This window comes from Lates calcarifer, linkage group LG13 (assembly GCF_001640805.2).
Source record: "Lates calcarifer isolate ASB-BC8 linkage group LG13, TLL_Latcal_v3, whole genome shotgun sequence".
Lineage (NCBI taxonomy): Eukaryota > Metazoa > Chordata > Actinopteri > Centropomidae > Lates > Lates calcarifer.
The window spans coordinates 15,632,617-15,646,063 of NC_066845.1; the positions used below are offsets into that span (position 1 = coordinate 15,632,617).

General features: G+C 40.1%; 3 protein-coding genes across 3 annotated transcripts; 1 reads left to right on the forward strand and 2 right to left on the reverse strand.

Moving 5' to 3' along the window:
* Positions 1–175: 175 nt before the first annotated feature.
* Positions 176–2,646, reverse strand: LOC108878238 (dual specificity protein phosphatase 26). Its single transcript, XM_051074888.1, has 4 exons — positions 1,808–2,646; positions 1,477–1,663; positions 775–986; positions 176–667 (listed from the first exon to the last, which is right to left on the reverse strand). Exons 2-4 carry the CDS (start codon positions 1,653–1,655, stop codon positions 471–473), a joined length of 588 nt encoding a protein of 195 aa, XP_050930845.1. The 5' UTR covers positions 1,656–1,663; positions 1,808–2,646; the 3' UTR covers positions 176–470.
* A 2,039-nt stretch (positions 2,647–4,685) lies between these two features.
* On the reverse strand, positions 4,686–8,700 carry bag4 (BCL2 associated athanogene 4). The gene is made up of 5 exons (XM_018668719.2): positions 8,402–8,700; positions 7,702–7,821; positions 7,256–7,486; positions 6,799–7,068; positions 4,686–6,639 (listed from the first exon to the last, which is right to left on the reverse strand). Exons 1-5 carry the CDS (start codon positions 8,492–8,494, stop codon positions 6,169–6,171), a joined length of 1,185 nt encoding a protein of 394 aa, XP_018524235.1. The 5' UTR covers positions 8,495–8,700; the 3' UTR covers positions 4,686–6,168.
* Positions 8,701–9,189: 489 nt separating this feature from the next.
* lsm1 (LSM1, U6 small nuclear RNA associated) lies at positions 9,190–12,288 on the forward strand. Its single transcript, XM_018668286.2, has 4 exons — positions 9,190–9,365; positions 9,499–9,567; positions 9,755–9,870; positions 11,569–12,288. Exons 1-4 carry the CDS (start codon positions 9,320–9,322, stop codon positions 11,737–11,739), a joined length of 402 nt encoding a protein of 133 aa, XP_018523802.1. The 5' UTR covers positions 9,190–9,319; the 3' UTR covers positions 11,740–12,288.
* Positions 12,289–13,447: the final 1,159 nt, after the last annotated feature.

Here is a 13,447-nt window from a genome sequence, read left to right on the forward strand (position 1 = left end):
GTACATGTTCTGTGTAATGATTGCTGTATAAATACAATCACCAAGCAGCCACTGTGTGCTGTCACCAACATGTACAAAAACATGTTAGTGATGATTCTGTATCATACAGCACCATACAGTAGAAACCCAGTGGATGTACATCAAATTGACTGCCAGACATTCACCAAACGCTGAATCAAATTAATCTTTTTAATGTAAAAAAAATTAACATGTACAAAATGACAGAATACACTTTTTTTTTTCTTAGTTCATGGCAATTAAAACATGATCCAGGAAATGATAAGATGTTGTTTAGTCCCTCTTCAAAAACTTAGAAAAAACTTTAAATTAGTAGCAGTAAAAGTAAAAGTTAAAAAAAAAAAAAGATATATTCATTTAATGAAATTAGGGCATCTCATTTTTCTATGTTAGGAAGTATATTTGATCTGTCTTCCCTATGTTGTGGACCCAGTAATACTATCAGATGGGGTTCAGTGATGTGTGCCGAACAGCTCTCCATCTAGTTTGATGAGCTGTCTGAGGAAGCCTCTGTTAGGGATTACACCACGGTTATCTTTCACGGCACATATAGCCTCCACAAGGGTCAGATTCTGCTTCAGCATCAGGTAAGCCAGGACCAGGGTGGCAGAGCGGCTCACCCCTACATGACAATGCACCAACACTTTGCCTGAGAATCAGAGAAACATTACATTGCAACATAAAATTCTGAAACAGACACCAAATCTAACAGTCTTTAAAAACTGCCTTTGTCTTTTTCTACCTCCCCCCACTTACCTCCTCTGCTGAGAGCCCTATGGATAAAGTCTGCCGCTGCCTGGAAGTTGACACTCATGTCAAAGCCACAGGAGTCATGAGCCTCTATACCCATGTAGGTGATCCTCATGTTCTCATAGATATCGGGCTGTCCTCTGCGTTTGCTGTGAGCTGCATTCAGGATGTGTGTGATTCGATGTTTGTACAGATCAGCCACATTCTCTGCACTGTGTCTGAAAAATACAACACCCCGTATTCACTGACTGTATCTGACAATAGGTAGAATTTATGGTTAGATATTATTATATATTCCTGAAGAACCATTTGCATGCAACGTATTTTATAGTGATGGACTGATACTTAGAATACCACTTCTGATATGTCAGTTAGTACCTACCAGAAACTTGAGACATGCTTTCATGCCCAGGCATCAGTGGAAACTCACATCGTAGCTGTAGTTTACGCAAGTTCCCAATGTGGAATGCAGCTTAAGGGATCTTAAGTTACTCACTCTGCATTTAAAACTGATTTATGATCCATTCAGCACTTTCACATGTGGACTCTGAATCAAAGTCTAGACTTGGGTAACATTTGTAAGAAGGGCTCAGTCCTCTGTCTCTCTCTCTCTGTCACGAGAATAATATTTAGAAGATAAAAAGTTACAAGGCTGTGCTTCATTTTTGTCTGCTGGTTTTTACCAAAAGAAAAGAGTGAGTTACTTACTGGTCACCAACATAAAGTCTAGGCCACACTTCATCTGCATGGCTGATGATGGCTTTGCCAGTAAACAAGAGTCTCTCCAACTCAAACACTGCGAGACCAGGTGAACTCAGGTCAATCTCCACTTTCCGAGGAGGAGGTTTGTCATTCCAGGATGCAGGAAGTTTAGATGTATATGACATTTCTTTTTCTGTTTGGGGATCAAGCCAGACTACTAATGTGACACAGCAGCTCTATCTTCTCCAAATTTGTCCATTCAAAATATGCAAAAAGTTCAATTAAAAAATAGAAAGAAAAGAAAACCAAAAAACCTTTTAAACCAAACAACTCTTACATGTGGCTTCACAGTGAAAAACTGTAAGAGAAGTATTCCCAAGCAGGTCCTCTGCAACTGCTGTGTCAAACAGAGTGGGTGATTGCAGGCTTCTTTGCCTCAGATGTACTCACCACAGGGTGTCCTAAGCGTTGTCAGGCCATTTGACCCTCAAATTAAATCTAGCTCGTGTGCCTCAAGCCCTCAGGGGCCTGTGTTATGCTTTTGCATCAAAATAGCTGTCTATTTAAAGATCTGAATGCTGGCTGGCAGATGTAGAGAAAGTGGACCCCAGCAACAGTTTCCACATAAAAAATAATTAGCATGAATGCTGTTCAACTAGTTCGGCATACTTTGTGCTAGAAACTTCACTTAAGCTTTAAACAGGTCACAATCAGCTATTAGGCTTGTACAGTTTTTGAATAAACACAGTTTATATTTAATATTAATTTCTGACTATTTATGAATTTATAATGAGTGTGTATTGGAGAGGGTTAGTGGGTGGTGTCACATAGTCAAGTAGTTATGTTGTTTGACTCAATAGGGAGATTCTGAGAGGTGCACAGAGCCACATCTGAGTATTGTGAGACCCTCACACAGGACCAGCTGAGACCTAATTCTCTCCATTTTAACTGTTAGGAACTTCCACTTTAACATCCAGCCTTTAAGCTGATCCTACAACATGCTTGTGTTCTCTGCTTTTCCATATAATGCACTTAATCTCTCAGCTCCAGTTTTACATTTTAGCTTCCACCATTTGATTCTGCATTTAGCTGTTTTTTTCATTCTGCTTTTGCCCTTTTTTGGTTGCTAACTACTCCTGTGTACTTTCTGCTACAGAAACCATTCAACTATCAAAACATTTAACTTTTTAAGGACATTTATGCTTATTCAACTTTTTCTGCTATTTATACTATATACTTTAACTGTTCAGCTTTTTCTGCAAAATGCCTCTGCTGTTGTTTTCAGCTTTCTGCTTCCAAGTTGCCAATATTGAGGAAAGGCTGTGGGGTAATTAAAGGACCAGTGTGTAGGATTTAGTGGCATTTAATGATAAGTTTGCAGATTGCAACCAACTGATTACCCCTCCCTCTCCACGTGTATGAGAAAACCTACAGTGGCCTTCAGGTAATGTAAAAATGCAAAAGGCCCTTTCTAGAGCCAGTGTTTGGTTTTTCATTCTGAGCTACTGTAGAAACATGACAATTCTACACACTGCTCCTTTGAAAGAAGAAAACGTTTATCCTCTGGGAAGCAGGGATATATTCAAACAAACACTTTAAGTAACACTCAAAGTACCCATATTTATCATTTATAATCAGTATATGAACATGAAATAAATAGTTAATAACAGACTATAATGAAGATATGCAAATGTAAGTATTAGTTAATGTATTTGTTGACAACTATATCTGCTCTTGTAGGCATCCATGCCACATCATGTAGTGTAAACAGTTATGTTGAGAGCAGGAATAGTGAAGACAGTGTGATTACTGAAAGCATTCAACAACTTGTGATGATTAAGCACTTTGAAGGTACACTGGCAGACAAAATCATGTGGAGCCCCAAATGGCCAACTTACCAGTCTGATGAGTTCAATCACAGGTCTCAGCAGCAAGAAATACAGATGTGGCTAGCTGTGTGTGCTGGCTCGTTGGTCTAGGGGTATGATTCTCGCTTAGGGTGCGAGAGGTCCCGGATGATCCTGGATGAGCCCTCTGGGGGTCACACACAGCTGAGAAATAGTTGTACAGTTAATTTCTATGGGAAAAGGGGGAAAAAAACAAAGCCTGTGTATTTCAACTTGTATAAAACGTGCAAGTAATGTGCATACAATAACAATGTTAAATCCAAGTATTTACACTGAGGAAAATGTTTAACTTGACAGAGGAAAATACTATGTTGTTGAGGAACTACATGACAGTGAATCATGTTGATGCTGTTAAAATGGATGAGATTTGGCGTCCTAAGATGTCACATCACCAGTCTGAAGGATTTTATCACAGAGATATACAGGTGTAACTAACAGCAACAAATGGCTCATTGGTCTATGGGGCATGGTTCTTGCTTTGGGTGAATGAGGTCCTGGATTCAAGTCCCAGATGAACCTTGCAGAAACTAAACTGCTGTTTAAAAGCAAACACAGAAAAAAAAACTGAGGAGAATGAGAAAGGATCCAGGGAGTGGAGAAAAGAATATGATGAATCCATAGATACAAAGGAAGAGATGAGAGACTTTAAGCAGTGTCTGGCACGTCATACATCTTTCTTTCAATTATAACTGTTTATGTCAAACCGCTCAGCACCTGATCTTACCTTTAAGCCATTTCTACCTCATTTACAATTTTGCTTCCAGCTTCTTATTCTGTTTTTAGCTGTTTTCATTCTACCTCTGCTCCTTTTTTTGGCTGTAACTAACCACTCCTGCATACTCTCTCCTACAGAAACCATTTAACTATCAAAATGTTTAGCTTTTCACAACATTTATGCTTGAATCCAACTTCATTTATTTATTTATTGCTATTTATACTTTTTAAAATATTTAATTTTTTTCTGCAGATTGTTGCCATTCAAATGAATGCTTCAGCTGTTGTTTTTAGCTTTCAGCCTCCAAGTTTTGCTTATGAATTTAGCAGTTTTTTCTGCTGCTTTCTGACATTTTTCAGCATTGCTTCAGTGATTCCTTCAGCTATCAGCATTCACACTGCATTTATTACTTTTTCTAGTTAGGATGGTGTTATTACTTCTGTTTAAAAAGAAAACATGCTCATTGACCTGGAGCCACTATTCACAGAGAGCTACATGTTTCACCTTAGAGAAAAGAAATGTACTCCATTAACTGCATTTGTATTTGAATACAATTGAACAAAGTGAGAGCAAAAAAATAAATTCATCACAGGTTAGAAAATATACTGACATTTAATTACTTCTCTGTTTTTTTTCTTGCTTATGATAACTTCAGTATTTATCAGGCAAAGATTCCCACCTTGTGTTGGAAACATGCATTACATCTGAAACTGTACAGTTGTGCTCCACCCAAACAGAAACATAACAGCACAGGAAAATGAACACATGTGACAGATGATTTTTTTTCATGCAAAGCTTGTAATCTTATTTTATTATTCTTTTTTCTCATCATATAAAACCATCCCCTGAAATATGGCACTCTTTTTTTCTAAATCAACACATCAGGACTGATTGGGAAAAAAAGACTTGCTTCACACAAAGAAAATGGACTGTGGTACAAATCTGGATTTGATATAATGAGGATATTAGTGCTGGAGAAAAAACAGAAACAAGATCAAACTAAACATTTGATTGATTTGCTGTGACCAACATTGTCCTTAAGCACAAAACATTATTGAAAACATGACAAGTTACATCTTTTTCTATATTCTTTAAAAGCACCTGATTGAACACTCACCTCTGAAAATACAAATACTTGCTTAGTCCTATGGATATTCTAAGTGTTCAAAAAGGGAGAGAAAGAACACAATTTAAGAGCTTTTCAAGTAATTCTTAACCATTTCCTTATATATCTGTAATAACAGTAGTTCATAGAGTGAAATACATGGCATTCATAAGTAGGTCTGATTCTAGGTCCGCATTTAGGAAGCAATTTCATTCAAAAGATGGAAAAATGGGGACAGTAATCTTTGGGGGATTTTCACTAATCTGCTACACCAATTACCAATTATGAGCTTGAAGATGTCATGACTGTATTTAGTGCTAATATGACATTACAATGCATGCGGGACTTGGGAGCACAATTGAAAAGGAGAGCATTGCACCTACTCCTGCAGACATAAAGAAGCAAGTATGGGCAACCAAGTGCATGGACCCCCATCGGGGGTGAGGACAATATCATGATCATGCAAATGGTCTGTGAAACGTAATAATAGACAGCTTAAGGAAGTGCACGTTGTTAGATGTAGGATCAGACTAGAGCCGACCCACAATCCTGAGGGACAGCATGATAATAATCTGAACCTGTATCACAGATTAGAGACCACTAACAGTTGCAATGTGGCACTAAATAAATCCATCTTCCAGTGACTCTGCCCTGCATTATGCTGGCAAAGGCATGACATAAAAGATAAGCTGCGCAACAGTGTAAGGGTGTGTTGACAGACACAGTCACTCACTGAGGCTGAAAGTCTTAAGATATGTACAAACATCAGTCTGAACTTCTAATACCCTCATAATTAGGATTGAAAAGGTTGATTCCATGTACCATTAATTGCTCTTGTTCTTAGGTCCGTGTCATGTACTTCAAGATAACACAGCTCTGAAGAACAAGACTAGACCCTCACTGTGTCCATGGAAGATCTGGAAGAAGAAAACAAGACTTAGTGACCCACAAACTGATAAATAAGTCCACTTTCAGAAGGCCTTCTTCTCCAGCTGGTCCAGAATGGCCTGAATCCTCTGCACAGCCTCCTTTCGGGCTTGCCGGACGTTCTCCTGTCCCTGAGTCTCCACAGAGTCCAGCTCCAGCAGCTCTTTGGTCAGCAGTTCCTCCAGACACCTGTAACTCTTGTCTGTCTTTTTGCCAACAAACTCATCGACATCTTCCTGGAGCAGCAGCACTCTGGCCATGACCTGCTGGACCTTAGCGAGGCCGGGGTTATCGCTCAGGGGCTGCGGTCCAACCTGGCCTGGAGCTGGACCTGGAGCCTGGGCCGGGGCAGAGGGTGGGGGCTCACCTTGTGAAGGATTAGGCTCACCTCTCCCAGTTTTGTTATACATTTGGGGGGGTGAGCTTATTTCTGCGGGCTTTCCATTAGGGGGATTTGGGGATGGAGTCGGCCTGGGTTTCGGTCCGACTTGTGGGGCACGTTGGTGCTGTTGGTCCTAAAGCGACACAAAATAAAAGATTGTGCTTTAGATGTTTGATAATATTTCATCTCTTTAACGTGTGAGCACAGCATTTGTAAACATCAGCATTGACAGCATTTGTAAGATAAATTATTAAAAAATGAAAACTACACCCAAAAAGCTGCAGATTCTTACCTTGGGTTGGTAAGGTGGTGGAGCACCAGTTCCGGTCCCTGGCCACGCTGGGGGATGTGGTGGACGGACAGGATTTCCATAGTGGCTTTGTGGAGGCTGTTGGCCCGGCTGCCATTGTTGCTGTGAGGGTGCATACGCACCAGAGTGTGCCCACGCGTCCGCCTGAGGATTGGGATGGAGAGACTGGCCACTGGGGTATGGGGGGTTTGGAGGCATCGCATGACCACCTTCATTATAGTGAGGGTACGGTCCAGGAGGATATCCGGGAGCCTGAGAGCAAAGGAGGTATATTTACATACAAGTAATATTTCCAATATATGCAATATTTCCTTTGGGTCTGAAGGTAACTTTAGTTCGCAGAAAAGGACCAAGTAAATTTTATTTACTACAAATATCACTCTGTAGAGTAAATATAGTCTGACATAATCATATCTAATGTTACATTTACATGACTCACCCCTTGACAGTGTGGACCAGGATAGTGATGATGTTGGTGCTGAGAGTGTGGCTGGCTGGACGGCCCACTGCTCTGCTCAGCTGGACAGCCCTGGTTAGGATAAGGACCTGGAGCTGGTCTCTGAGGGTCAGCACAGTAGAAAGGGTTGGATGGGTGGAAACCACTTGTTGAATACTGACTCTGCGCTGGGCTGTAGACACCATGTCCGTTAGGATAACCTCCAGGCATTACCTACATGAACAGCACAACAGGGGGAATTAATGAGAAGAGATGCCATTGTGTGTGTGAGTGTGTGTGTGTAAATGTGTACGCCACAGTGATGTAACACAGCAGCTGACTGTTGTGAGGGAAAGGTGAAAGCACTTAAGAGACTTAAGGTAATGAGTAGATTTACTCCCACACCGTCAGATTTAGAGGGCCAGGTTATGTTGCATCATGAGCTGTACCTGTGGATTGTACTGTGGCTGAACATCTGATCCCGAGGGATAGGTATTTGCATAGTGCCCTGTGGAATGAGACTGAGGATACCAGTAGTGTGAAGGGTAGCCTGGATACTGAGGAGCGTCCTGTGAACACAGAATATCACAAAGGAGATTTATTTAAAAGAAGACGTCTCTCTTCTTAGGCACCAGTGTTCATACTCAGAGCTGTGATTAGAGCGAGCTAACACACGGGAAACTGGAAACCACATGCTTTCGACAGCCTATCCCAGAAAACACAATAACTGAGTGAACAGTGGCACTGACTCATTCATTACTTGCGGAGCCAGTTCTATTCAAAGCTGTACAGCTCACCGAGGGGAGGCCATGCTGAATATCTGAGGAATTGCACCATTACTAAAACATCTGCTACTTGTTGTTGACACAACTCTAATACTTGTCGTACCATTAGCGTTGTCGTCACGTCAAGATAAACGTGACAAACTCAGGCAACAGCTGAACTAGCAGGGCAGCGGTAACTATTACATAATGCCAGCTAGCTCCGTTAGCCGTCCAGTTAGCATGGACAAAGCTCTATACTAGCTAGCTGGGTAATGATGTTTTTCCTGTGCAAACTCAGGCCGTTTTTTCCCCTAGAAAGTTAAAACATACCCAAAGACAGAGAACACACCCTGGGGATTTGTCTAAGCTGTAGCCACTTACTTACCATTGTGTTATTCCAGTTCGCGTTATTAGTTCCCGAGTTACAAGTCGAGGGCCAGCCAGACTTCAGATCTGACTGCATTTGATGATGATGCATCAGCTAAGCGCGTTCCCCTGCAACCGTCCTGTCATCTGCCATAGCAAAAACACCAAACTTTAACGAGCCTAGCGTCGCGTATCTGTGCCACCAGCCGGTCCACACCGTTATCGACGGTGTTGGTGTTTTTCAACACAAGTACAGATCGGCTGATTGAGATCAGGAAATGTTTGAATGACGCCGAGCTCGGGCAATCCGGTCCTGTCTCTTTAATGAGGGGCGCTAGTCAAACTACAGAGCTCTCACTCTGACGCTTTTTTCTGGCACCGTAAATTTCCCCAAAGAGTGAGCGGGTTCTGCTGTCATTTTCGTCCACACTACATTGACAAAGAATAAAAAATATATATACATGGTTATGTGGACGGGCTATTATTTAGTTGTGTTCAGATTAAAAATAGCATTTAATTGGTTAATGTATGGCGACATAAACATTTTTTGTGCTGTTCCAAATGTGGCACTGTCTTCCCTCTATATACGATCTTTGGTGTCGCATGTGCGTCAGCATAAGCTATTAGCCAATAGGAAAAACGGCATAAAATTATGTTGTTGTTTTTTTAATCAATAACCAGTATTTCAATGTTAAAAATGATCTGTCTTTGTTTTTACATTTATTTAAAGATGCATTTTTACAGCACAGGTCCTACAAAGTTTACGAAAAGAAACGTAACATAACTCCAGTGCGCAAAGGGTTAAACGTCTACAGGAAGTTTATTCCAGGCGTGTATAAAGACGCTTCCTGTGCTCCTCTTGAGAGAAACATATTTTGAAACATTCATGGCTTAATGTTATATTAAGATACACGAAGCAAATAAACAGTAGCCCAAGATGAACTACGTACCGGGGACGGCAAGCCTCATTGACGACATCGACAGTAAGTTGGAGAGGAGGGTGGAGGGAGAGAGATGCTTTAGTGACAAATCGTTTCAAGATGTGGCATCGTGTCTGACTCAAACTGGATCAAAAATACAGTTTGTAAACGTGCTTATGTTGGTTCTATCCTGCAGAGAAGCACCTGGTGCTGCTCCGAGATGGCAGAACACTGATCGGTTACCTCAGAAGCATTGATCAGTTTGGTACAGCTCATTTCATTATCTCCCACCTGTTTCTACTCATATAGACACAAATCAAAACATTTTCAGCTAAAGGCTGATCTCAAATGTGCATATGAATCCCACCTGATGTATTGGTGTTTGTCTGAAAGTGTTTTTCTATCTTAAATTGCAATGTTTGTCTCTAATCTGTTTCTCTTGTCTCCTCTAGCCAATTTAGTTTTTCATCAGACAGTTGAACGAATCCACGTGGGGAAAAAATTTGGTGACATCCCCAGAGGAATATTCATCGTGAGAGGAGAGAATGTGGTCCTGCTGGGAGAGATAGTAAGTGGGATGTCCTCGTTTTATGTGTGTGTGTGTGTGTGTGTGTGTGTGTGTGTGTGTGTGTGTGTGTGTGTGTGTGTGTGTGTGTGTGTGTTTGTGTGTTTGTAGGATGATAGAATAGTTGGAAAGATAAAAGTTGGGGTTCAACATCAGTAGGTGGTGAGTAATCACCACCACCACTACTACTAGTGCTAATATCAGTTATAATGACTGTCATCATGATTATCATCATGATCAAAATGATGTTCACTCATTAGATTAAGTTAACAGTAATGAGTCTTGGGGTGGAGGTTCACATAAACATTGTGGGGTCATTATTTATTTTTATTGCTTATTCTGTTCATTTGAATATTTTTAATAGGTTTTTGAGAATCAAAAGGTGGACATATTGCTTATGAATCCAGTTTATTTACCTGAGTTAACCCTTCTGTTTTAATTTTTTCATGGCTATAAGTTAATAGATAACTAAGTAAATACAACACATCACATCTTCTAAATGCATCTATTTTTTATTTGACGGCTCTTATTATACTATTATGGAGTTTCTGCATTTTTTTTGTTCATACAGCCTCCAACAATTGGCTGCGATTTATGACTAGAGTCACTGAGAAAATCTAATGAGATATACACTGTGGGTATCAGTTCTCCTCCCATCTTGATGTACTATAAAATGCTACTCATATAAAATCAATCAATTAAAAGTACTTTACAAGCAAATGATAAAAAGTAGGATGTTCAAAATTAATAATGCGCACCTAAACAACAGATGACTAATGAAAGATAACAAGCAATAAAAACAAGAATTTATGAATAAAAATTATGAAATACTACACAAAATAAAACCATTATAGTAAAACAATAAAAATGTTACTAAATTAAAATAGGATAAAATAAATAATGATGTTGCTGATAGTAAATAAAATAAGTATAAACAACCCCTAACCCTAACCCAGTTATAAGACATGACTTAAAAAACCAGACAGAAAACTGTATCTGCTGTTCAGCCACTTAAACAGGCTCTTATTCACAACAATAAAGAGGAGTTAATATCCATATGACTAGATTTTTGCCATCATCATGCATCTCTAATGTGTGTGAATTTGTGCAAAGACACCTTCCAGGCACATGACAGTGACAGTATTCAGACTCTTTCTCTCACTCTATAAATATGCATTAAGCAGTCAATCACATATCTGCATTACAACAGCAGCAGAGGCTGGACAGTATGCTGAGTGTAGCAGTTCATGTAAACAACAGAGAATGAGATGCTGAGACGTTAATGGGCGTCAGTGGATGTAATAATGTAACACTGGTTTCACTTTTAACTAAGACACATCAGTACAGTGTTGTCAGAAGATATTAACATCTTCTGTGGTGTTGGGGGTTTTTGGTAGCTTGATAATTAGGTTGATTTGTCATTTCAGTTTCATCTCATTATTAATTTATCACTCATTATTCATTTATTTCTATTTTAATTGCTGACAAAAATGGAGATGTTGGCAGCGATTCAGTCTGAAACAAGCTAGGTTTGTGGTCGAGCGGGGCTGAAGGGCTTTTCAGATTTATCCAGTGAGATAGTGGATGATCTGGTGAGTCGGTATCAACAGGAGAGTACTTGGAAACTGTATGTTTAATGTACATTGTATTTTTGTGAGTTTACGAGCCTTTAACAGATGCGTGGTCTCTGTGTGTGTGCAGGATGTGGATAAGCCCTGTGACACAGTCCTGCAGCAAGTCTCCATCGAAGAGATTCTGGAGGAGCAGCGGTTGCAGCAGCAAGCCAAACAGGAGACAGAGAAAGTCAAAATGCAGGTCCTAAAGGACCGAGGCCTTTCCATCCCCAAAGCTGACAACTTGGATGAATACTAACACCACCGTCATTTCCCATGAGCTTCCTTCTCAGTTTGTACAGGACTGATAAGTTTTATGGTGAATTTGAGTTTGAGAGAGCACGGCAGCATTTTTTTTTTTTTTTTTTTGGTTTTGTTTTGTTTTGTTTTTTGTTTTGGTTTTGTTTTTTCTACTATGGGTACATGGCTGCATCATACCAGGCCTGTTAACTGTAGTGTACTGTATGAATCTTGATTTCAATTAGTTGGAGAAAAAACGTGATAGCTGCTCTAAGTTTTGCAGATCATGGTGGCAAAACAAAAAAAGAAAAAAAAAAAAATCATGTGTTTGTCTTAAGATCACTATGTTGGTAATTTAGCAGTTACTTTACAGCAGCACTTTCTCTTCATGACATGTCATTTTATTTGGAGACATGCTACTGGCAAAAAACTACTTACTGTGCTCCATTAAAGAGTTTAGTTTTTCTTTATGAAAGGCCTGCTTGCAGAAGATTTTGTCCTCACATTATCTGACCATGCTGCCCGTTCACTTTTACTTAGTTGTATTAAAGCCTGAAATATTTAGGAACATTTGGGCCCATAGCCTTGTGTGATGGCGCCTCAGTCACGGCCAGCAGACCAGCCGCAACGTAAACTCAAACTTGCATTTGTTTTCTATCTTTGAGGAAAGAGCACATTTTATTTGGGTGATTGAATTTAAAACAGGCTGCGTATCAGTGCATCAGAAAACTCCATGTCCAGTTTATGGAGATAAGACCGCGGCCGGAGAAATCGATCCTATCTGCTCTCATCAGTCAATAACAAGCTTGTTAATCGTTTGGACGGATACAGTGATTTAATATAAAACAGCCGCTGTGCAGAGCACCCTGTGACCGCCTCAGTGCGCCCTCTACACCGGCTGCAGTATCAGCAGCAGCAGGCGGGGCGGCGGTGCTCAGGCCTGCTGGGTGGTGTGAACTCTTAAACGAGTTATCGTGGTACCACGTGAATTAGCCTTGCGCCGAGATTCAATGTATGTTGATTTTTTTCTCCTTACTGTGAACACTGTACAGGAGCCCGCAGGCGGAAAAAAACGTTTTCAGTGAAACATCAAGCCGTGTATAGTGAAAAAAAGTGCGATTTCCGGTCATACTTCAGAATAAAACACTCACCTTTTACAGAACCAGAGCAGGACTGTGGTCCTATATGTCATGGATTGTAGAGAAAACAGGTATTATTAATTAGCGACATCCTTGACTAGACATAAAAATACAGCCTTTTTTGTTTTTGAGGAATCTTATTGTGCACTCTGATGTAAATGAAGCACAGTTATTGTGTACATTTTGAGTGGATGTTTTTATATACAGTACAATCATTTTAAGACTCTTTCATAATGCTTTGTACAGTGCGGCTTCCATATTAACTGGACAAGAATGAACATCAACTCACAAACAAACAGTGTAATAATGATGATCAAAATATGAAACAGTATTAGCTGCATGGAGGCGTTTCTGGATGTTAGAGCTTCCCAGTTTTTTTAAATGCCACCAACAAGGAACAGGCAAACACTGATCTGATTTCAGCTCCATCTTGATTTGTAGAAATAAAACTTCGAGTCACATGGCTCCACTCAGTTTGCATCACGGTTTACCATGTCAGACAGGCATCACATGACACATCTTCCCGGACACTAATGTAATGGGTCTCTGAGGTTGTTTTAAATTCTATAACAGGAAAACAAACAAACA

Excerpts from the sequence above, each read along its gene's own strand:
- LOC108878238 (XM_051074888.1), bottom strand. The coding sequence starts at position 1,655 with ATGTCATATACATCTAAACTTCCTGCATCCTGGAATGACAAACCTCCT. Across the intron at positions 987-1,476 it reads AGACTTTATGTTGGTGACCA|ACACAGTGCAGAGAATGTGG; the intron begins GTAAGTAACTCA and ends TGTATTTTTCAG. Across the intron at positions 668-774 it reads TAGGGCTCTCAGCAGAGGAG|GCAAAGTGTTGGTGCATTGT; the intron begins GTAAGTGGGGGG and ends TCTGATTCTCAG.
- bag4 (XM_018668719.2), bottom strand. The coding sequence starts at position 8,494 with ATGCATCATCATCAAATGCAGTCAGATCTGAAGTCTGGCTGGCCCTCG. Across the intron at positions 7,822-8,401 it reads CGAACTGGAATAACACAATG|GACGCTCCTCAGTATCCAGG; the intron begins GTAAGTAAGTGG and ends CTGTGTTCACAG. Across the intron at positions 7,069-7,255 it reads CTGGTCCACACTGTCAAGGG|GCTCCCGGATATCCTCCTGG; the intron begins GTGAGTCATGTA and ends CTTTGCTCTCAG.
- lsm1 (XM_018668286.2), top strand. The coding sequence starts at position 9,320 with ATGAACTACGTACCGGGGACGGCAAGCCTCATTGACGACATCGACA. Across the intron at positions 9,568-9,754 it reads CAGAAGCATTGATCAGTTTG|CCAATTTAGTTTTTCATCAG; the intron begins GTACAGCTCATT and ends TGTCTCCTCTAG. Across the intron at positions 9,871-11,568 it reads TGGTCCTGCTGGGAGAGATA|GATGTGGATAAGCCCTGTGA; the intron begins GTAAGTGGGATG and ends GTGTGTGTGCAG.